The 24,990-nt window shown below is 40.9% G+C and overlaps 1 protein-coding gene across 3 annotated transcripts in view; it reads right to left on the bottom strand.

Annotated features, from left to right (window-relative positions):
• The window catches only part of SLC25A21 (solute carrier family 25 member 21), a 507,009-nt gene that overhangs the window by 176,172 nt on the left and 305,847 nt on the right, over positions 1-24,990 (bottom strand). For 2 of the 3 annotated variants that reach the window (XR_006381746.1, XM_044231633.1), the window contains exon 2: positions 22,977-23,025. The exons of the other annotated variant lie outside the window; for it this stretch is intronic. Coding sequence is in view for 1 of the 2 variants with exons in the window: in XM_044231633.1 (XP_044087568.1) it covers positions 22,977-23,025 (49 nt within the window). In the remaining variant the exon portion in view is untranslated. The remainder of the gene's footprint in view (positions 1-22,976; positions 23,026-24,990) is intronic. 3 annotated transcript variants of the gene reach the window in all.

Raw genomic sequence — 24,990 nt, 5'->3', positions numbered from 1 at the left:
CTATAATCAAGGAGCAAAAATTTTAGAACCCAGAAAGGCACTGTAATATTCAATAGCTCTAACCTATGTCATTTTAAGGAGCAGGGACACCTACTAGCTTTGGATAAGGCAGGTATTTTTTATGAAAAGTATCATCTTCTGGGGAACAAAATGTTGTACCTGGGTGTCAGGAAAATTAATCAGCTGAATGTGTCTGATTACAAAATAAACTGACAAACTAGAAAAAAAATGGGACTAGAAAAACTACGGAAATTATCACTCTTGATGTCATAATATCTTGTATTCAAAATGTTGTGTCTCCTATAAAAAAAAAAGACTTCCATTTTAATGTGTGTTCTCCAAATGAACAGCTAAGAGTCTTCTGTGAGTTGTTAATCCCCAGACCCCTACGAAGGGTTGCTTTATATATACTGGCTTGCTTGCCAACCTGGTGACCATGTCCAAAAAAAAGTATTTTCCTGGGGTAGATCAGCTACTTTTAAGGAGGTTTCCCTAATTCCCATATAATGAACATGGTACTCTGGAAGGATACCAAGCACTTTAAACATTTGGAAGAGTTAGTGAAAATAGTTACATATTTTTAAAATAATAAAATAGATCTACCTCCCCAAAACTTATGATGATTTTTGCAGTTGCAGATTTTAGCTTGAAGCCAAAAAGTCCTGGAAACACAGTAATTGCTATCCAAATGAGCTATGTATCCTTTCATGTAGTGCATGAGAAGGAAGGACCTACCCAGCAAAATCACCCATACGCAGAACAACAAAAACAGTGATCAAGTCCAAGCTGTTTCCTCCAGCCAGCAAAAGTGAGCCTGGCTGGTTTGCTTTAGCGCTGAAACACTCTTTCTAGATTCTACACCTTTTCTTAACTATACTATTGCTATTTCAGGAAAAACCAAACCACATACACAACAACAAAAAAATCCCCTAACAATTAGACACACCTGCTTAAAGCGCCCTGCGCCCTGTTCACACTTCATGGTGTATCTTAAAGTGACAGCATATTAAAACGTCAGTGTAATTCCTGTGCATTATGGTAGCTATAACAGCTGAAAGTACAATTAAAGCTCCTAGCATTATGGAACTGAATTGACTCATTTAGAGTGCTAAAAATTCATATATCACACGAGAAATGTAATTTTTACAAGATTGTAAAAACTCAGAAAAATGGAAGTGTACATTCACATAAACTCACAAATTCCAATGGCTTTTTGGTTTGTGTGTTTAGAGTATGGTCATAGTATTCTTTGAGAGTCTACCATCATGTGTTAGCATAAGACATAAAATTTTGGATAAGAAAATTGTCACTTTAGTATTTCCAAGACAAACATACAGCTAACCATATTCAGCTTTAAATATATATATATTAAAAACCCATATAGGAAACACTGCTAAAATTTTACATGGAAACCAAATATACTGAATTTGAATATAATGAATATCATAAACCTGAAGTGGTATCAAATTGCTTCCATGCACTGAAAAAGGAAAATTGTAAATCTGTTAGAACATATATCCCTGGTAATAAATTGTGACATTCTTATTGTGAAAACCGGGAGTGCAGCGAAGTACTTATACTATAAGACTGTCTTGGTAGCCAAAATAAAATAGAATATTACAAAAGAATTTGGCACCAAAACCAAAATAACAATTGTTCAAGGGGAAATGGTATAATTAAATTACGCGTTTGAAAACTGTAATGATAAGATATGAATCGCACGGTCCAGATAAATGTTTTGGCAGAGCTCTGCTTCCATTAAGATCTCCCAAGGACAACTCTGAAATTGCAAAATCTGAGAAGCTGTCTGAGTCAATGTTGTCTTCATGAAAAGCGTTTCACAGCGCACTGAACGCCCCCCTCCCCACCCCCCGGCAGAGAAGCGCCATCTTGCTCCCGGGAAGCCCCTCCTCCGCTCTGTGGACACCAAACAGACCCTCAACCCCCCTAAATCACTGGTTGTATGGGGGGGGAAATGCACGTTGATGACTGCAGTTTCTCCTGCATGGCTATTCTGGGTTCTGCTGGACCAGTGACAAATGCCACAGCTTTTTAATGGTCTGATCCCTGAGACTCTCATCTGCCAACACCCTATTTTTCAGAGGCCCTAAGTGTCCTCTGAGACCCTCCAACAAACACTGCTGCATTATGCCTCTAGTGCTTTTGTTCCACTTGGGTTAGAGAACACAGTCCATAGATTGTCTTTTTTTTTCCTTTCTCTTTTTTACAAAAGTAGGTAGGGTGAAAATCTTTTAAATTATAGAAATCAGAATTATAGGTTTAACTGTCTGTTTCAACTCAGGGCTGATAAGTGGTAGGTGGATGTGGCCTGTTTATATTTAAAACAATATTTCAAGTTGGGCTAAATCACTCCTTGACTTCTCCCTTCAGTTAGCACTCAGATGTTATCTCTTTGGTACCAGGCACAGGGCCATATGATACCAGGACAAATATAAATGTGACACGATTTCATATTTTGACAGAGGAGAGTGCAAAAATCTAATAATATTATGATCCAAAACATGCCTATTATATACATTATATACCCCCGCACATGCATAGGACGCGTGTGCACACATGCGTGTGCACGTGGACACACAGTTTCATCCAATGTCACTCCACCTCAAGGGTAGAGAAGTATTCATAGAGGTAGTTATATTTGAATTGATTCTTGAAACATGAGAGAATCCCCCCAAACATTACATTATAAATATAGTGTCTACAATGTGTAACCCAGAAAACTAAAGATGGAAGAAACAAGGATTGACACAATATAGCTTCCTCCTCTGTAACTACCTCACTACTGCTAGGTCAAGTACAAATCTAGAAAGGTCCAATGTGTAGAGCCACCCTGCCTGGGTTCAAATCCTGGCTCTTTCCTTCTTGTCCTCTCCAAGTTCTAAGTTCCTTATCTGCAAAATGGGGATCATAGTGTTTCTTTTGTGGGCTTTTGGAAAGATTAAAATAGACAACATGGTCCAGAATTCTACAAGGCACATAGTAAGTGCTCGATAAGATAGCCCCTAATCATTTTTCCTACTCTTACCATTATTATGTGTAGCCACAGGTCATGTTTGGGGGAATAATAAATAATATTTTGGTGCAGATGGAATGTATTCACATCAGAGGAAGCAGATACAGCAGATTCTGAAAAATATAGGTGGGGGTCCTCCAAGAAAGGCCTCTTAGGTCATGCAGAGGAGTCTGCACTTAATCTCATCAACAGAAGTGAAAGGTAGATGGTCACAGAGTTCAGTAAAGCCCTCAATAAGAAACTCAGTATACGGAAACCTGCAGTGGAGGAGAATGATCCATGTCTTTCGTACTTGCCTTGGGCTGATGCAGGGAAGGCATTCAGCCATCCCCTGAAGCTATCACAGGGGAGTCAGCGCAGCAGTCTGCCCAAGGTGCAGACAGTAAGAGGATGCATTGTCTGTACAGAGCTTTTTAACAATAATGAACTTTGACATAATTTTTATTATCACCAGGCCCTGGTGACTATGAGCAATGTCAGTGATAAACTGTGTTCGTCCCTGCTAAGCGAGCCACCTCTTTGGTAGGCCACAGTCTGCTGGTTTGTTTTGTGAAATCCAAGGAGGATTACCAAGCCCCCGGAAACTGGGTGCCCATTAGTATTTCCTGACACTTAGGCATGCACTAATTCAGGAGCAGGAAATGAACCAGAGGAACAAACAGCCAGACAGAAAATTCTAGTGGGGCTGTGGAGTTGGGAAATGTTTAGAACATCTCCCAAAGAGAAAAGTCTAAGGAGAAGGCACCATTAAGGAGGTCCTGGGAAAAAGAGGCCAAACGACACTGGGCAGTAGGTGAGGTAAAGGTAGTTACAGCACAGAGGAAGGCTTAAAACAATACAGTTGCCTCATCTGTGGTGACCTGGCCACTGGTAGGTCAAGAGTCAACCCAGGAAGGTCCGGCCCAGGGGTTTCCAGGAGCCACTTCAGGAATCAGCATCACCTTCTCAAAGATGCGCCTTATTGGCTTTCACCCTGACTGGTTGAATCTGGGGTAAGGCCCGGCCATTCGTGATTTAACCACCCCTCCACGTGATTCTGACACCTACGAAGTTTGAGAATCACAGATCCCCCAGGGGATTCTCCCTGCTGTTCAGGGAGAATCAGCAGCTCCCTGAACAGAGGACTGTGTTCTTCTGGTGCCTCACTGGTATCTGCGACATTTGTTACACGTCAATATTTATGCCTGTTAGACATGAGATCAGTGCATTCATTCTTCTGTTAGATCTAGTGGTTCTCCAGGGGAGTGGAGAGTGATTTTCTCCCCTAAGGAATATTGGGCAATGTCTGATGACATTTTTGGTTGTCACATTGGGAGGAAGATGCTACTGGCATCTAGCAAGTAGAGGCTACTGGGTACTAAACATTCTACAATGCCCAGGACAGATCCCCTACAACAAAGAATTAACCAACCCAAAGTGTCAACAGAGCTGGGGTTGAGAATCCTTGGTTAACTTTACAAAGAAAGAGGTTTCTTTAGGATCCCTATTACGTTGGGGGAAGGAAAAGGCAACGCGGGGAAGTCGGCATCCAATCTGCTGTCTTTGAACACAAATCTCCACTCGTGCGGTGAGGAATGTTTACTGATTGGTGACTGACTCTGTTTATTGTTGGTCTGTAAAGGAAGTAGGAGCTTTATGACCCTAACCAGGAACTGCCGGCTTTGTTTGCTCTCCCTCTCTTGAGCTGTCCTTCTGTATATTGTTTCTACCCTGACTTCATTCTTTGATTCTAAAGCAGTCAGGCCAGTCCTGATCTGGATCTCTGGTGAAGGCTTGAGTCCTGGCTGCTCAGATAGGGCTTGTAAGAGGGGGGATTTGGGAGATTGCTAATTCTGGTAGTGGGCACTGCGGAGACAACTTCACTGAAATGCTGAAGCCAAGATCTTCCCCACCCCCACCCCGCACCCCTGCCTTCCTTAAATTGGGGGAGGCCAGTTTCAAGGGGGCCATTGGTACTACGTTGGAGAGATCCATAGCTAGGTAGGGCTGTGCTAGGTATGGGGGGTGACCGACCTGTGGAAGTCCTGGGACCTCCACCTCCTGGCATACTGCTGATACAGCAGAGGTGGGCACACAGGGCTGTTCACCAAATGAATTCAACTAGAATCTGAAGGAGGCAGGAATTGGGCTTTATTGTGGGGGTAGAAGGACAGGAAGGAGACAGATCTGTGGAAACTGGAGGCTGGGCACTGGAAAATGTGGGCTCAGATGGAAAGAACAAATGAGAGTCACAAATATTTCGCTTATTTTTTTTCCTCAAGTAATTTGGAGGAGGCTTGTCTACTGTGCTGTCCAAGGAAGCTTGTGGCTGGTGCAAAAGGACATTTAATTCTCATGAACAGCTCTTGCCATCTTTTTACACGTTGATTTTACACCACATTTCTGCAGGATCTTTGTTTGTTTGTTTGTTTGTTTTTAAGATTTTACCTGTTTATTTGACAGAGAGAGACACAGTGAGAGAGGGAAAAGAAGCAAGGGAGAAGCAGGATTTCTCAGAGCAGGGCACCCAATGTGGGGCTTGATCCCAGGACTCTGGGATCATGACCTGAGCCAGAGGCAGATGCTTAATGGCTGAGCCACCCAGGCACTCCCCGTGGGGTCTTTTAAAATGTACCACTGTTTGATAATTCCACAATGCACTCCAACAGCCAAATGGCATACTGAATATGGTTCTCTTTGAATTTTCAAGGAAATTCTTTGTATTTAAAGTCCAAAGCAAGCTTCTTCTTATGCCTGAGGTCTGGATCTGCCTGGGATCGGGTCTCCAGGTTTCCTGTCATCAGCTGCAGTGGAGGTCAGCAATAGGAAGACTATTCTGGACAGCCCACACTGCACCCACACTGGAAGTCTCACTTCCTAAAAGACATGGAGCGAGCTAGAGGCCGTCAGATGGAAACACCTTTCAGGCAGCACCACGGGAGTCTCTATTTAAACAGGTGACCTTGCGGAGAGAGGCTCCAGATCCCATTACTGACTGCCCGGCCGAGAGGCAGATTTGTTTTTATGAGCTCTCAAGGCACACATCGGGGGCCCGGCGTAAATATGGAGAAAACTCACTGAGACTTCGCTACTCTTACACGTATTATAAAGAAAAGAAACGTATGCACATTTCAAGCCTAACTGCTCAAGAGCAGAGGGTCAGTGAGCAAAGTGGTTATCGTTCCATTAAAGTTTTAAATACACATCATCTAGGGGGAGAAGAAAGAATATCAGACATTTCAGCCCTCCTGCTTCCTTCAGGGAATGGAGGAGAGAGGAAAACAGCTGCTTGTATATGAAGCAGTTTAAGGGTCAAATACTGCTCTGCCCAGTGGTGCTGACATCACTTAACTCTCCCCAGGAGAGGGGCACTGGCGTCATTGGCTGGGCGGGCCAGCGCAGGCCTGAAGATGGGCCGGCCCCAGCTCCCATTCTATTTCTCCTCGAGCACCTACGGGGTCAACAACTGCAAATGAACGTGGCAATTAAGACTCTAAAACTTTGTTTTTATTGGCTTTTTGAGGAAAAAAAAATTTTTTTTTCACAATGTATGAAAACACAATGTAGCCAGTAAGTTAAGATGTAAATGTGAGTTTCAAACTTTGCATAGTCATTAGGCTAATCATTAGTCATTTGTGGTTGACAAGGAGGGTTATAATTTGACACCTGGCAAAAATCAAGCACATTTCAGAGAATTTGGAACTGGGAAATGAGATGGAAAAAACACCCTCTTTTTCCCTAGGAGGTCCCATGAAGTAACGTTTGCAAACCGCTTCTCTCCACAGAAGTGAACTGCCTGTGATTCAGGGCTGTGATGTCTCTCCATCTCTGCCTGCTGGACACCCACCCCCCCTGAGCCTTGGAGGAACTGGCCAAAGAATCCAGCTCAGAAGGTTCCCAGAAGTGAACCTCTGGGAGTTCAGGGAAAAGAGATAAATAACTTCTCGATCTGATGCGTAAGCAACAAGAGACCACCAGAAAGTTCCAGTGTCAATTCAGAAAATATTTTCTGAAACATCATAGAGTCATGGGAGAAAGGAGTTTTAGAATGACAGACTCCTTAGCGCCTAACTTCTCCATAAAATTCCAGATTTTCTTCTGTCTGCTATCTGAGACCATTTTCTTTTGTGTAATGTGATCAAAATATCGAACTCTGAGTTTGTATTTTCTGACCCCTGACCTCTCACAGGTGTTCTGGCTCATTTCCTGAGAGTTATGTTTGATTTGGGAATGCTTCTCTCTTTTCTTCCATTCCCTTGTTACAGTTTGAAACCTGGAACACCCGCATACAAGACCCTGACTATCTCCCCGTGCTACCTAAAAAACACTCTTAAATATTCTCTCAGAACTTGGCAATCATCTGGACAGGGACAGTTTTCTCACACTCTGGGAAATCAAAATGTGCAGCAATAGTTCTTTATACCAATTCTTTAACCTGAGATTAATTTCAGGGCCATTTCTTTTTCTTTTTCTTTTCTATCAAACCTAATAGTTTCTCTGTTTTAGTATGAAAAGGAAATCAAATAAACAATCTACATAACTTTTCAGTGTATGACAAGGAAACAGAAATGCTACTCTGGAATTCTTTAGGACCAAACATCAGCCCAAATCCCAAAATGATCCCCAAATCCTTGCTTCAGAAGCAGTGCTTAATATTTTCTTAATAAATATCTGTTTCTCGCTCTCCCTTCCCCCGCCCCCAATTCTAGAAGAGACTAGAAAATATCACTTTTGGAAGTCATGAGTTGTTTTTGTTTCGCAATGAAGCTAGGGCCCTATTCGACACTACTATTCTATTCATCCTGGTTGTCTCTGAAAGAGGAAAAAGCTCAAGATACCTAATAAATCTTGATAAAGAGAGATGTCTATACCTTTTGATTCATTAAGGAACCAATTACTGAACTAACAAAAAGAGCTACCTTGAGGAATGCAACAGGCTCTACTTACTCCATCTGGCATTATTCATTAAAACACAGACATACACACACACATAGATCAGCCTCAGTAAGTTGTAGAAGTAAAAATGAGATTGTATCACAAAAAACATTTCCTTAAGGAGGGTCCAGGGTGACTTCGTGGAGCCCACCTGTCCCCAGCATCATAGCCACCAATCTGCATGCACACCACCCAGGGGTGGGGGGGGGTGAGGTCTTCTCTTCCTAGCTTAGTGGATGGGGGGTCATGCATGCACTAGACTGGAAGAAAGATGCTTAAACCTTGGCAGAAGAGAATACACAGGACTGAGGGAGGCTCAACTATCCTGAATCCAGATGACAGCTTTTCCATGCCAGGATTAGCAAAGGAGCAGCTGGTACAGAGGTCCTGGAAAATTCACTGGCACTGAGCAAATATATGAATATCATTTCTAATTCTCTGTGGTATAAAACTATAAACCACAAGTTAAGCACTAAAGAAAGAACAGCTTAGGCTCTATGAAATGCCCAGATTATGTAGCCAAAGAAATATGTGAATTCCATAAAGTATGTGAATTGCCCTTGTGTGAAGCCTGGCTCATGATTAGAGCAAAAGTCAGTCTTAGCACTTTTGTTTGTTTTATTTTTCCAAATGTACAATTTAAAAACTATATATGTAGTGTCAATTTTTCAACTACAGTCATTCAGTAAGTATTTACCATGGACCTACTTTGTGCCAACACTCCTCTAGACGCTGTGTGCCTGCATCAGTGAACAGAGAAAGAAGGGGCTTTGCTTATAGAAGCCTATATTCCGAGGGAGGTGGGCTTACAGTTAATGCGGACACAAAGAAACCAACTTGATGAAATCAGAAGATGAGAGCAAAGATAAATAGGGTAATGAGAAAGAGAAACACAGGAGGCTACGTTAGATGAGATGGCCAGAGAAGATTCTCAGAGACAACTGAGCCTAGGTTGAGAAGGAGCTAGTTATTTCAGGAAGAAAGCCTATCAGACACACAGGTCCTGAGACAGGAGAGAGCTTGGCGTGTTCAGGGAATGTAGAAATCCCACTGCTAGCTATGTATTAAGATCACATTTTTAAGCAGTGAAAACATGGCCTTGGAAACATAGAACATCACATTGGATCACTAGGGGTATACCCTTAATTTCCAGGTAAAGAATCAAGTTCCAGAGCAATTCCATTGACTCACACATCTGGGGCCAACAACTTGGAACTAGAATGCTGATCTCCTATCTTCTTCTTCCTTCATGATTTGTTGCCTGAGTTGTTACATGGTAATGACATTCTCCCTTGACACCGTCCGCAAAGGCTGGAAAGCCTTTGTATGAAGGGACCATCTCTGCTAGCCTGTCCTTTCAGAATGATAATGGATCAGAGTTCTAACCAGCTCCCACTTCAGAGCATCCAAAAACAAAAAATCAATCCTTATTTTTTCTTTTTTTTTCCCCAATTTATTTATTTTCAGAAAAACAGTATTCATTATTTTTTCACCACACCCAGTGCTCCATGCAAGCCATGCCCTCTATAATACCCACCACCTGGTACCCCAACCTCCCACCCCCCCGCCACTTCAAACCCCTCAGATTGTTTTTCAGAGTCCATAGTCTCTCATGGTTCACCTCCCCTTCCAATTAATTCTTTTTTTTTTCTTGCATGTACCTGTTAATTTTCTGAATTTAACAGGACATAAATAGATGATTTACATTCCAGAGCCCATTTTTTTCTTTGGGTATTTAGCAGTTTTGGATTAGATCTGAAAATGAGACCTTTACCATCATGTGTTGGGTTTTTTCATAAAAAAGAGAAATGAATATCCCAGATAGATTTTGATTACTCAAGGTTGAGGACATTCAGTTTACTTTTCAATCGTTTTTGCTATAAAAGGAAAGTATGTGACCTTTTAGGTACTCACAAAAGTTTTACCGGAGAAAATATTATTCAATTGCCCCCAAATGGGAAAATTTTATTCAGCAGGAACTTGGCGCAGAGTATGCAGAATTGCATCCAGAGAATATACAGCTCTATTTATCATCTTGCAAACTTTATTATGTCAAAACTAAATCTCAGCTGTGCCCTAACTGCAAAGGAGCTATTTTAGCCATCTCAACAAGAATATTTTGAGAATTAATTGATTTTCCAGGAACATTTAAACAATTTTATCAATTTTTGGTCAAGGTTCACAGTTAAGATACTACATTATCAGCCTTGAATTTGTTTGTCTAAAGAAATTTATGATTTTTATTCTTGTGTCACAAAAAGGAAAAACAATCTTCTAGAGTATCCATAACCATAGCTTTCAGCTGGATTACAATCCCAACAATTCAGATTTCATTAGGCTTGATTCCCACTCTATACTCAACTCCAAAGCAGCTTTCCCATGGGCCTGGCTTGAGGTTCTAGGGTTCAGCCCACAGTTAGAGCCTTCTCTTCTCAAGCAGCTTCTTTCTCAACACTTTCAAGTTTTCTCACGCTACAGGAAGAGCTTCCTCCATGGCACAAGACATTTAAGGACTATTCCAGTCCTTCTGAGATAAGCACCTGCTCTTTTGAATAGATGCAGATGAGAAGAAACACCCTTAATAAGACAATTTTATTTTTGCTGGTGGCAGATTGCTTAGAGCTTGACTAAAAATCATTTAAAATAAGTACGATAGCCAAATACAAGCTTTGAACTTTTTGAACGGTTTGAACTTTTGCTTTACTCTTGAATTTAGAGCTAGGGCTTATCTCCAAAAGGCTTTGAATAGCCACTGAAAATAGACATGGTATGAGTTCCAAGTTCTCTACCCCCCAAAACTTATACTTAAAATAGAAGATTATCTGAGAAAACTTGATTGTATTTTAAAAAAAAAAACACTTAGAAAAATATCCCATTTTTAAATCAAAGTAATTGCAAATCAGTTTACTCTATTATTATTTTATGGTCTTATTGAATTCTAACAACCAAAAATTGGAGTTTAAGATGGCTAAGGCAAAATACGTCATTATAGGGGAAAGTGTGTAGGACATTGGCTAAATAAGTAGCTTAATGAAACTGCTGAAAATTTGAAAACAACTGGATAAAACTCTGGATGGGGGCTGGGGTTGTGGGGAGAAACAGAGGAAATAGTTTTCATGCTGATGCTCATTTTAGAAGTAATTCACTTTCCCATGACAAAGATAAGAAAGCCATTTAAGAGTTATTTACCTTTCAGCTTAAAAAAAAAATAGAAAGAAAGAAAGAAGATGTCTGGGGAAGCCCATTGACAGGCATGAAGAATGCATAGGCGCTTTCCCTTCTCATCCTTTAGGCTGGGATCACAGGATAAGCTTTTGCAGTTAAGCAGAAGGAAGAGAGAGGTATAAAAACAGAACACATGTTACATTATGACCTAAGGGAGAATCTTCTAAGCCCATTTAATTAGTTGGGGAATAATAGCTACTGTACTTTAAACACCAAATCTTTATTCTAAAAATTTAGACAAAAACACAAATGAAGGAGATTAAACACTTTACAAAGGTTCTACAATGTGAGTCATAAAAACAATATGCTTCCCTAGGGAGTAATTTAAAAAAAGAATTCCATTTACAAAAAAGAAAAAAAAAAAAGAAAGGAAGAAAAAAGAAAAAACAAGAAAAAGGAAGGAAAGAAAAAAATTAGTAACTAGAGTTCAAGATTATAAAGTTGAGTTATAGTTGATTTAATATAATTGAGCTTTGTTATTTTATGTGGAGGGAACCGACTGGATTTTTTTTTTTCATGGATATCTCTTTACATGTCTTTATTTATTTATTTTTATAGACATATAATGTATTATTAGCCCCAGGGGTATAGGTCTGTGAATCGCCAGGTTTACACATTTCACAGCACATACCCTCCCATTACCCCACCACCCTCTCCCTCCCCCTCTCCCCCCAGCAACCCTCAGTTTGTTTTGTGAGATTAAGAGTCTCTTATGGTTTGTCTCCTTCCTGATCCCATCTTGTTTCATTTATTCTTTTCCTACCCCCCAAACCCCACATGTTGCTTCTCCACTTCCTCATATCAGGGAGATCATATGAAAGTTGTCTTTCTCTGATTGACTTATTTCGCTAAGCATAATACCTTCTAGTTCCATCCATGTCATCACAAATGGCAATATTTCATTTCTTTTGATGGCTGTATAGTATTCCATTGTATATATACACACCACATCTTCTTTATCCATTCATCTGTTGATGGACATCTAGGTTTTTTCCATAGTTTGGCTATTGTGGACATTGACGCTATTAAACATTCAGGTGCACGTGCCCCTTTGGATCACTACGTTTGTATCTTTAAGGTAAATACCCAGTAGTGCAATTGCTGGGTCGTAAGGTAGCTCTATTTTAAACTTTTTGAGGAAACTCCATGCTGTTTTCCAGAGTGGTTGCACCAGCTTGCATTCCCACCAACAGTGTAGGAGGGTTCCCCTTTCTCCGCATCCTCGCCAGCATCTGTCATTTCCTAACTTGTTAATTTTAGCTGTTCTGACTGGTGTGAGGTGATATCTCATTGTGGTTTTAATTTGTATTTTCCTGATGCCGAGTGATGTGGACACTTTTTCATGTGTCTGTTGGCCATTTGTATGTCTTCTTTGCAGAAATGTCTGTTCATGTCCTCTGCCCATTTCTTGATTGGATTATTTGTTCTTTGGGTATTGAGTTTGATAAGTTCTTTATAGATTTTTGGATACTAGCCCTTTATCTGATGTGTCATTTGCAAATATCTTCTCCCATTATGTCAGTTGTCTTTTGGTTTTGTTAACTGTTTTCTTTGCTGTGCAAAAGCTTTTGATTGTGATGAAGTCCCAATTGTTCATTTTTGCCCTTGCTTCCCTTGCCTTTGGCGATGTTCCTAGGAAGAAGTTGCTGTGGCTTGGATTTTTTTTTAAAGAAAGGATTTTCTCCTTATTAATAAATCTGAAAAATAATTTTAGTGTACAGTAGCAAGATTATTCTGCATAAGATCTCTGGGACCGATTTTCCTCCCAATATCTCAGAGAGACAGGTCTCTAGGTGTCCTTTCATTCTATCTCCTCATCATTGCTCTGAGCTCTGCAAGGGAACCTCTGTCCTTCCACTTCTACTCATTATTAACAAAGTAGGTTACATAAATGAAATAAAGAAATGATTAAAACTACTTAGTAACAGCAAAGACTGATGCACCTAGTACTATGAGTAAGGAAACTAGGCTGTGTTGATTACAACACAGCCTAGGGCCTGGCTTTATGTCCACTGGGAAGGACCACCAAATGTGAGGGAGGGAGAGACTTTCGACTCTGAACCTTTGTGGGTGTTCTGATACAACACTTGTCATCCCAAAGAGAGGCAGAACATTGTTACAGTAAAAATCCCTCGAGTAGGGGCACCTGGGTGGCTTAGTCGTTTAAACAACTGACTCTTGTGCTCGCTTCGGCAGCACATATACTAAACAACTGACTCTTGATTTTGGCTCAGGTCATGATCTTAGGGTCCTGAGATGGAGACCCCCAACAGAACATCTTCCTCATGTCCTTCTCCCCTGCTTGCTCTCTCAAAAAAAAAAAAAAAAAATCCCAGCAGTAATATCTCTTCATGGTGTCATGGCCTATTATCCCTAAACTCTCTGCCTTTCTCCAGAAAGTCAACACTAATCTAGAATATAGACATGCACAAAATAGGATTATTTTCTCTAGTTTTAAGGTCGCCCTTAGGTTATAGTCACCTTTTAATTAAATCACTATGCAAATGTGGGGCCTTTCAATGTCTGTCAGGCACTCAATGGCAATGATGAATTTGATCTGTAATAAAGCACTTAGGTGGGAGTAAATGGCATTTTACTTTTAAAGACTTATTAATTTGAGAGAGAGAGAGAGAGCACAAGTCGGAGAGGCACAGGGATAAGGAGAGAGAATCTCAAGCAGACTCTGTGCTCATCGTGGAGCTTGATGCAGGGCTTGACCCCATGACCCTGAGATCACGACCTGAGCTGAAACCAAGAGTTGGACGCTTAACCAGATACGCTAACCAACATCCTGCAAATGGCATTATAAAGCACATATTTATCCACCTATGTATTTACAGCAGTTCTATGATGTAATAAGCACAGCACAGTTAATTTTCACTTCTATCCTTCCCAAATATATTGTCTATCTTGTGCACCATTTTTGATTTGATTATTTTAATAAATAAAAGCTTTAATGATGACGGCACGGAGAAGAATGACAACCAATGCAGAGTTGCGGTGTGCTCACTGCCTAGTACCTCCTTGCTTTCAGTAACTACAAAAAAAGACATTTCAGTTCAATAAAACAAATCCCAGGGTGCCTGGGTGGCTCAGTGGGTTAAGCCGCTGCCTTCGGCTCAGGTCATGATCTCAGGGTCCTGGGATCGAGTCCCGCATCGGGCTCTCTGCTCAGCAAGGAGCCTGCTTCTCTCTCTCTCTGCTTGCCTCTCCATCTACTTGTGATTTCTCTCTGTCAAATAAATAAATAAAATCTTAAAAAAAAAAAAAAAAAACAAATCCCAAAGAAATCCTAGTATGGTCGTGCAACCTCAAAAGCAAAGTTGGAGTTACTTATACTCACATGTATTCAGGGATATTGTGACCATTTCTTACCATTTTATGTTGCCATTGATTGATTTAGCTACAATGACAAAGTCCCAATAAAAATACAGTTCGTAAAAATGTGGTTCTACTCCTTGCTTACTTTACCTCAGACACATTCTCTCCATGGTTAGAAATAAGCCATGACAGTGGTCTAGCCCTGAATTTCTACGGATCATGAGAAACCAGGCATAACCATGGTCTAACCCTGAATGTGATCTTAATGTTTCATACCACGGACAAATCGTTAACATATGGAAATAACCCCACTCGACTGCTCTGTTAATTTTTTTAATCTTATAGACTCTCCCGCTTCCCCTCTATACTCCATCGTAACTTTTCCCACTGTTCTCTTCCCATTTTGAAAGGATTTCTCTCTTCTTTGTTTAAAAGGATCTATTGGGGAAAAAACATTCTTCGTTCCTTGTTTCCACCCTGCTGTTCTGTTGGCCCCAGTGGCTGCTCAATGTTCCTTCCCCAACCTCTAAATTAAGTGTTCATTTTCAAGTTCACAGCTGGTCCCATTCTCCCCCCATAAAGGGAAGCTGTGGGTCCTCCTCCCCAGCTCTTAGCCCTTCGCTCTCTACTGGGCTCCCCACAAAGCAGCCTCTCTCCACAGCTGTCCTCAGATTTCTCTTTTTAATAAAGTTTGTGGTGGGCTAATGCTTCTAAATCATTTTTACCCATCACAGCCATTTACCCTCCCTCCCTAACAACCAATGCTCACTCCTTGCCCATCTTCTGGCATTGATTTTTGCCTCTGTCACCTCACTCAGTAAGACATTAAATGCTTTTCCTGGCTGTAGACGATACCCTCCCTTAGCACTCTCACAGACCGCAGAGTGAGCTCCGCGCGGGAAGCTCCGTCCTTCCAATTCCACTCATTACTAACAAAGCAGTTTACATAAAGGAAACCAAGGAGAACCACAGGTAAATGAAGTGTTTCACACACATACAGAGAGAGACACAGAGACAGAGAAAAAAGGAAATCTTTCCATGAAGACTTTTCACAGAACAGCCTATGAGGGTATTTAGCAATGTTTCCCAAAGGCTGACCTAGCGAGCAGTCTGGGCTCCTTGCTTAAGATTCACCCAGGAGGGTGTTAAACATAAATGTCGGTAGCGCCCCCCCTCCCCAGGCATTTGGCATTCAGCAGGTCTGAGAGGTGGGAGCCACCAACAGTGAGTGTAAATCAATCTCAAAAACTTGAGTAAAAGCCCATAAGCACATATTATAGTGTGTGGATGCCAAGTTTTCAACCGATGTGAGTCTTTAGAATTCACACAGTGATTAATATGTTTGGAGAGAAGTATGATAAGACTTTTTAGTGCAAGTCAAGTCCTGATGGGAGGGAGGATGAAAGGCGAGGTATGTACCGGCCTGTCCACTCACCAGCAGCTTCTAACTGTGTCTCTGTAAGGAGATGCAAAGATGTCCCTCCCCTTCTTGCCTTCCCCCGCAACCCCCAGAAAATGTGCCTTGCAGCTCTTTGACGCTTTTGAAAGATCAGTCCTTACAGGATCGGTAATTTATTTAGTTTGCACCTGATTTATGCCTCATTCGAAAATGAAACAAAACAAAAATGATTAAAAATGACTGGCAGTGAAACAGAATGAGCACCTCAGTAATTCTCTCTTCCCGAAGCACAACGAATGAACCAGTTCCCTTCCCGGGAATGAAAGTGTGAAAGGGATATAAGCTAAAACCCCCTCGGACTGTGATGGGCATAAATCTTCGGGGCTTCTAATTGCCACTTTCCCCACATAGGTACAAATGTGTATGCAGTAAAATTCCCTTCCACGAGGACCCTGCTCATTTGCAACTGTCATCCCATTCTTTATTTTTTTTTTAAAGATTTTATTTATTCACTTGACAGACAAATCACAAGCAGATGGAGAGGCAGGCAGAGAGAGAGAGAGGGAAGCAGGCTCCCCGCTGAGCAGAGAACCCGATGCAGGACTCGATCCCAGGACCCTGAGATCATGACCTGAGCCGAAGGCAGCGGCTTAACCCACTGAGCCACCCAGGCGCCCCCTGTCATCCCATTCTAAGTGAGACTTTTCTTACTAAGGAATCACAGGGCCACTCTCTTTCCCCTTATAGCATTCCTTGCCCATTGCATTCTAGGCCTGTGCTGTCTAATCCAAGAACCACAGGCACACGCGGCTATGGAGCATTCGAGATGGAATGGACTCATCAGTGCTGCTGTGTGCTCCAAGTGTAAAACAGGCACCAGATTTCAAGAACTGATTATTTCCAAAAAGAATGTAAACCTCTCACTAATAATTTTTATATTGATTCATATGCAGTGATGGCAGTGATTTGGACATATGAGGCTGAACTGAATATATTGTAAAAATGAATTTACTGTTTCTTTCCACTTTTTCAAATGTGGCTATTAGAAAACTTAGTATTACCTATGTGTTGTTCATTTAATTTTGATAGCTGGCACTGTCCTAGATGAAGTCCAGTGGTTTGCTTTCCATCTCAAAGCTTGTCACACCTGCTCTCTGGGCACCTTCAGTCCCTGTGCTGGTTCAATCCATCCTGCTTGCCTTTTGGCACCCCTGCTGGAAACCTTGTCCCCTCACTCTGCCCTAATCCAGGCTCTGGAACTCCACTGCAAGCTTGAGATGTTTCTGCCTACCATCCTATCAAGTAATTTCTCCTCTTTCATTTCAAAAGATTCTCACTTCCCACCTCTTTAATGAAATCTACATTAATCTGCATTAATTTAATGCATCGGCATTTGTGGGGCACCACCTGGAGGCTGGGCATTAGGCCAGTTGCGGTGTGCAGACCTAAACAATGTCACCACGTAGCCCTAAAATGATATGTGGAATGATGTCAACGGAAACACATAGATGAAACTGATGCTCTCCTGCCCTCAGACCCATAAGGACTATCTACTTGCAAACACCATTCCGAGAAAAGATTTAAATGTAATGCTCATATAACACAAGTCTTCCGGCTTGGAAACTTGAAACCGCCTGATTCCCTATTAAACATTTCCCCTCTCCCACACTTTTTATTCTCCCTTGCGTGTTTCCCTGACTGCCTTACAAACTCCATTTGTCTCTGCAGTCTCCTTTCCTTTGCTGACATAGTATAAAACACCATGTAAGCATATGTATATATAAACACCATAGACGTATACACTCTCATTCATTTCTCATGGTGATGTAGACGCCATTATTGTTCCCATTTAAAGCTTGGGAAACTTAGGCACAGGGAAGTTTAGTAACTTACCTGATGTTACGCTGACTAACAACCGAAGAAGCAGGATTTGAAACCAGGCTGCCTAATCCTACAGCCGGAGTTCTTAACCTGGAGGATAACTCCAGGCTATCCTGTCTCAGAGAGCGCACACAAATGCCAAAGCCCATGTATGCTGGAAGCTGCCGGGGCCACCTGGCACCAAGTAAGAGAAGCACCTGACCCTCAAATGAAGCCTTTATAGGAAAAGGAAAGCTGAAGGGAGAGCGGAAGAGAGAGAGAATATGAGACAGATATGAGATATGACTGATTATTTTATTTGAATCCCTGGAGTCCAAAACCAGAAACTACCTTCGGTCTTCCTGGCTGGCTATACAAGTGCATAGAGCCTTTTGTGATCTGTAGTTACGTGTTCTTAACCAGAGCGTCCTTTGTCTATAAACTATAAAAGAACTACAAGAGAGTGTAGGCACATATTTCTAGGAAGAATCTCAAAGGAGAACCTGATTCTACATGACTGCCACGTATATAGCATCTTAGCCAAATCTCCTCTGCTATGATAAGGTGGGGACATTCGCAAGGAGGTTGGCATGTGGCTAGACTATGCTTACATTAGGTCTATCCCTGGAGCTACACTTATGTAAGGCAGAATACACTATTTCTTAGAGAAAGGCAAGTGCCACAGTGCCTAAAATCTTTTCATAAAAAATTAATCAATTGTAACTTCTAATCATCTTCTAAAATGCAGAGTAAGTGCATATTAACCTTGCCAAATTAAAAATGCATGCTTGAAACATAAGCGTCCACCAGTGAATGAATGGGTAAAGAAAATGTGGTATGTATATGTGTGTGTACATACATATATGTGTATATATTTTGTATATAAATATATATCTATATATGCACAATATACACTATACACAATTGATATTATGCAGTCATAAAAAGAAGGAAATCCTACCATTTGCAACAACATGGATGGGCCCTTGACGGCATTATGCTAAGTGAAATCAGTCAGACAGAAAAACAACTACCATATGATCTTACTTATGTGGGAAATCTAGGGGGAAAAAAAAGAAAAAGAAAGAAAAAAAGAGAAATTTATAGATAAAAAGAACAGACTGGTGGTTGCCAGAGCCTGGGGGTGGGGGATGAGTGAAATGCATGAAGGGGGTCAAATGGTACAAACTTCGAGTTATAACATAAACAAGTCCTGGGGATGTAATGCAGAGCATGATGATATAGTTAATAATACTATACTGCATATCTGAATGTCGCTAAGAGAATAAATCTTGAAAGCCCTTATCACAAGAAAAAAAAAGTGTAACTATGTATGGTGTCAGATGTTAACTAGACTTATTGTGGAAATCATTTTGCAATATATAAAAACATTGAATTATTGGGATGCCTGGGTGGCTCAGTTTGTTAAGCAGCTGTCTTTGGCTCAGGTCATGATCCCAGGGTCCTGGGATAGAGTCCTGTGTTAGATACCTTGCTCAGCGGGAGCCTGCTTCTCTCTCTGCCTCTGCCTGCCACTCTGCTTGCTTGTGCTCTCTCTCTCTCTGACAAATAAATTTTTTAAAAACTTAAAAAAATACCAAATTATTATGTTGTACACCTACCACCAATATAATGGAATGTCAATTATATCTCAATAAGAAAATGCATGGTTATGCATGGTTTCTCCAATCTCACTAAAATGACAGCTTTTCAGTCCTGGTTCTGTTTGTCTTCATACACATTTCTAGTACCCTTCTTGTTCTGCTCTGCTTTATGATGCAGAAAGCCTGCCCTCTGCTAGGCTGGGTTTCTTGGCTTCCATAGCTCAGCAGATAGAAACGTTGGTGGGAGACTGAAGACTGGGGAGAAAGGATCAAGTGGAGGATTTTCTCCCTCCCTGGGTGCCTCAGGCAGTGAACAGGCAATGGCCGGGGCTCCAGCTACCAGTAGACAGATCTACTACGGTTCTACCTTCCACCGGGTAGCCTTGACCCTTGGGCTCAGGTCACCACCACCTCCCTCTGCCCTCAGCCTGGGGTAAGAGAAATGATCATTACAAAGTTAAAAAAGAGAGAAAGATTTACAAAGTTAAAAAAGAAAGAAAGAAATCACTGTAAAGTATGACTTTGGAAATGCATTTTTAGAATCTGTTCTCTTTCACTCAACAAAGAAAAGAATCAGGCACAAATAGAACCCCCCCCCCCAAAATGACTGAACTCTAAGAAGTAAACACTTATTTTGCTATATACTTCAGCACATGAGATACTGTTGAAAATGACCCATTTCCATACTCGGATTCATTTACTGTACTACCTTTCAAGTAATAATATCCAGGGAGAGGCAAAAATAGCCCACAAAGAAACCGTGAAGGAAGTGAGGTTTGGCCTGGTGTATGGCGTCCCGCCCAACTTTGACAACAAGAGTTTAGAATCCAGGGCAAGAGTTTAGAATCCAGGGCCCTTGATGTCATTAAGGAAAGTGACCTGCTAAAATGACTGTTACAATGTTTCTTATATTTTATAGTTTACAGTTTATCTTATTTAGAAATACAGTTATCTCCTGTCCAACATGATAATGAAGAGATTTCAGCATCTAGTCTGTCCTGTACATTCCCTATCACCTGTGTGTTTGTACCCAGTGATAAATACTCGTAATCTTTGCACATTCTATTTCTGTTGCAAAGTCAATTGCACATTATTTTGGACTTTCAGTTTACTCTATGATTATAAGTCTTATTCAATATGCTTTTTATTGTTATGCAGGTCAAACATAATCCCATATCCAATTCCCTTCTTTTTTAGGGCATCTGGAAGAATTATATTCCGCCCCCCGCTCCTGCCCCCACTGAAGTAAGACAAGAGCATAAGACTAATTCCAATCAATGAATGCCATTTTCTTGAAAATATCCATGTAACTAAGAAGATATAAAGCCCCAGTAACTTGGCACATCCACTCTAAGAAATATTCTATTCAAATCCAGCACCATGAAATAATACAGTTTTAAAAATTTATATTAACTCATTAAAAATTTATACCAACTCATTTGTCCTTTGAGGACAGAGCTTGCTTGGAACCCAAAGACACTAAATACTTAACAAGCGAATGAATGAATGATTGACCAAATGAATAACTGTACTTTCAATATCTTATCTTATTTAAATCATTCTTACTTTTCCTATATGCTCACTTGAACACTTTAGAACATAGAAAATGACCCTTAGGAAAGACAATTTATTCCTCAATGAGGCTAGCAATACTATTCTGGCTTTTCAAAGTTAGCATGGAATCTAAGAAGGACATGCCAGTGAGTTTTGCTTTTTGTTTTTGAACCCTACACAAAGATGATCCAGGGAGTACATGCAATTTTACATTTGAAAGTAGTTTATAGTTTTCTTTCTCTGTGTGGGTTTGGTAATTTGAGGCTGTTTTGGACTAAACATTTGTGTCTCCCCAGATTCATATTTTGGAGCCCTTACCCCAGTGTGATGGTATTTGGGGGTGGGGTCTTGGGGGAGGTAATTAGATGATGTCACGAGGTTAGATGAGGTGGAGCCCCAGTGTTGGGATTAGTACTCTTACAAGTAGAGGGAGATACAGCAGAGCTGCCTCTCTCCCTGTGTGAAGATAAAACAAGAAGGTAGCTGTTTATAAATCAGGTAGCAGGCCCTCACCAAGAACCAAACTGACCAGCACTTTGATCCTTGACTTCCCAGCCTCCAGAACTATAATCAATGTCTGTTGCTTAAGCCACCTAGTCTATAGTATTTTGTTACAGTTGCCTGAGCTAAGACAGGGGCCAACTTTTCAACTCTTCTAGCTCTTTTAGAAATAAGTCAAGCAGAGAGAGTCAATTATCATATGGTTTCACTTATTTGTGGAGCATAACAAAAAGCATGGAGGACATGGGGAGTTAGAGAGAAGGGGGCTGGGGTAAATTGGAAGGGGAGGTGAATCATGAGAGGCTATGGACTCTGAAAAACAATCTGAGGGGTTTGAAGTGACCGGGGGCTGGGAGGTCGGGGTACCAGGTGGTGGGTATTATAGAGGGCACGGATTGCATGGAGCACTGGGTGTGGTGAAAAAATAATGATACTGTTGTGCTGAAAATAAATAAATGGAAAAAAAAAAAAGAAATGTAATATTAGGGGCGCCTGGGTGGCTCAGTGGGTTAAAGCCTCTGCCTTCGGCTCAGGTCATGATCCAAGGGTCATGGGATCGAGCCCCGCATTGGGCTCTCTGCTGGGCAGGGAGCCTGCTTCCTCCTCTCTGACTGCCTCTCTGCCTACTTGTAATCTCTGTCTGTCAAATAAATAAATAAAATCTTAAAAAAAAAGAAATGTAATATTATTTGCATGATACAGCTACTTTCCCTTGCTTTCAGCATCCAGCTTAAGATTCTGCTGCCTCTTTAGGCAAATTAAGCAACATGTCCATTCAATGATAAGCCTGACACTTTAAGCATTTTTAACTTTGGTTGTTCCACCGCCATTGTTGCAAGGCACTATTTGCTATGGAGCGCCAACCTAGGTATGCTGCTCCTGGGTTTTACACAATGCAAACGAATGGAAACTTTGACTCAACTCTAACAGCTTCTAATTTTAGAAAATAGAGAGTTCAGTAATTCAGCCACAGATTTAGCTTTTTAAAAAATGCTCAAGATCATATTAAAACCCACATTATTTTTTTTTCACTTGGTAAACAGATTTAAAACATTGCCCTGATTTGTGTCTTTCTGCAAGAGCAAATGTATTTTCCTAGAAACACGGCATTTTGCACTGCCAAACAGTTGTAGGAATAAATTCTTCAAGCACCATTTGAAGAGTTTACTTGAAATTTTGGAGTCTCACACCAAAATGCTGAATACTAAATAACAATCTGTTACATGCAACGCCAAATGAAAGTCTGCTGTCATAATTCACTAAAGTTTAGTTTTTGCGTCATTTTGATATATTTACTTCGTTTACCAACTTAGCCACAAATCATACTTTATGGTTGTCGTGTGAAGCAGTAAAATATCGTATACCTTCAGATGACCTCTATCCAAAAATGCTTTTCCCTTTTCACATTTTATCTGTCAAATAGCATTTTCTTTAAGAAGTAAATATAAATGCCATTATTGGGAGAAGCTACCGGCCTAGGACAAGTTCTAGCATTTAGTGTTCTGACAGATCTAAATTTGGATATCAGCCAAAGTTAATAAAACTTGTTCATGCAGAACCTTACCTGGTTTTCACCACATCGAGGGGGTGCATCAGGCAAATTTCTACAAGACCTGAAAGATGATAAAGAAAAGTCCAATAAACACTTATGTAAACACTGGTTCTTGTTTCCTTGACCCCCACTGATTTCTCAAGTATAAAGATTCAAATGAAAACTTGGGGCTTTGGTAATGACAGCTCATAGTTAGAGACTAGTAGCAAAAGACATACTCTCCATGGGCATGGAGGTGAGGCTGTAGGGGAAAAGAAAATGTAAAAGGGATCAGATGTCCAAAATTCTAATCACGTAGACAGGAATTATTGTTTACCCTTCCAGTCGGATAGATAAATACATGTCAAAGGAAAGGAGGTAAGAAAAGGAGGAAAGAGGGGAGAGAAGCTCTCTCAGTACCCCCACCACTGCCACTTATGATAAATCGTAGCCTCAGTGTTTGAAGGCCTGAAATAAAGATAATGAGGTCTGTTATCTCAAGAGGTAGTTATGAGGATCCCACACATATTTAATACATTAATAGCCTAATAGAAAACGTGTATTAAGTGTTCATTGCATGCTGGACAGTATTCTAAGCAGTACTTAGAGTAAATCTATCTCATTTAATCTTCACAAGAGCTTATTGTGATAGAAGGTATTATTATTATCCCATTTTACAGATGAGATCACCAAGGAACACAAGGTTAAATAATTTGTCTAAGATCTCACAGCTAAGAAGTACATAGTAGCCCCATTAAGCCCATGATCTTAACCATTGCACACCAAGAAAGAATTTCTATAGCTTTTTGCAAATCATTTGTAAAGCCCTCTCTCTTGTTGTCTGAGCAGAGAAGATTGCTCAGTTACAAACTACGGGCATGTAACAACATTAACAGCAAAAGTGGTTTTATGTACTGGGGTAGTACAAATGATTATAGCACAATTTTAGTCTTGCAGTAGTAATAATCATAGTAGTTACCTTACTTTCAGCCCCTACACAGTAATGGTCATTTAACACATGTCATCATTAGTATGCACAGCCATGAGGCAAGGTAAGTATGCATTTTTTTAAAGATTTTATTTATTTGAGAGAGAGAGAGAGATAGTAAGAAAGTATGAGAGGGAAGGAGGTCAGAGGGAGAAGCAGACTCCCTATGCAGCTGGGAGCCGGATGCAGGACTCAACCCCAGGACTCCAGGATCATGACCTGAGCCGTGAAGGCAGTTGCTTAAACGAACCCAGCCACCAGGCACCTGGTAAGTATGTATTTAAAAAAAATTTTTTTTAATTTCTTTATTTGAGAGAGAGACAGAGCACATAAGCAGAGGGAGCTGTAGGCAGTGGGAGAAGTAGGCTCCCCGCTGAGCATGGAGCCTGAGCCCCAATCGAGGACCCTGGGATCACGACCTGAGACCAAGGCAGATGCTTAACTGACTGAGCCACCCAGGGACCCCGGGCAAGTGTGTATTATCATCATCTTTACTTGAAGATAAGCAAACAGAGGTTGATAGTGTTTGTTGATTTGCCCAAAAGCAAAAGTATTTGTGGATAGTTTCTTAAGGGCAGATCATTTACCACTCTTTCCATTTGCAAACTAACTCCATTTGAGCTTAGCTGTGACTTAGTTCCCCTCTCCCATTCCATACTTAGACATATGATTGTCTTTTACAGCCTCATACTGGTAAGGTCCAGGAAGCACAAAGGTCCCACACCTACCTGAAATCCTGATTTCCTTCCGCAGAAGTTTAGGGAATTCTTCCTGCTTAAGCCTGCTATACAGTTTACAAACCCTTACGTATTGACCCGAAATAACTGTCTTACTTTGACTAAAACTAACAGGATCCAATATTAACGTCTGCGCCACAGGTTTCCTAGCAGGAATTCTCCTTAGTTGTTGGTAAACAAATCACTGACCCAATCAGAGTCCCATTGCCTAGAGATGGGAAGAGGAAGGCATTGGGTGGGGGGGGTTGGGGGTGGGTGGGGAGCAACATAATCGCTAGGCATAACCAAGAGCCTCTGCACACTGCTCTAACTTCAGGAATAA

Source organism: Neovison vison, chromosome 13, assembly GCF_020171115.1.
Source record: "Neovison vison isolate M4711 chromosome 13, ASM_NN_V1, whole genome shotgun sequence".
NCBI lineage: Eukaryota > Metazoa > Chordata > Mammalia > Carnivora > Mustelidae > Neogale > Neogale vison.
This window is presented reverse-complemented; position numbering and strand designations above follow the sequence as displayed.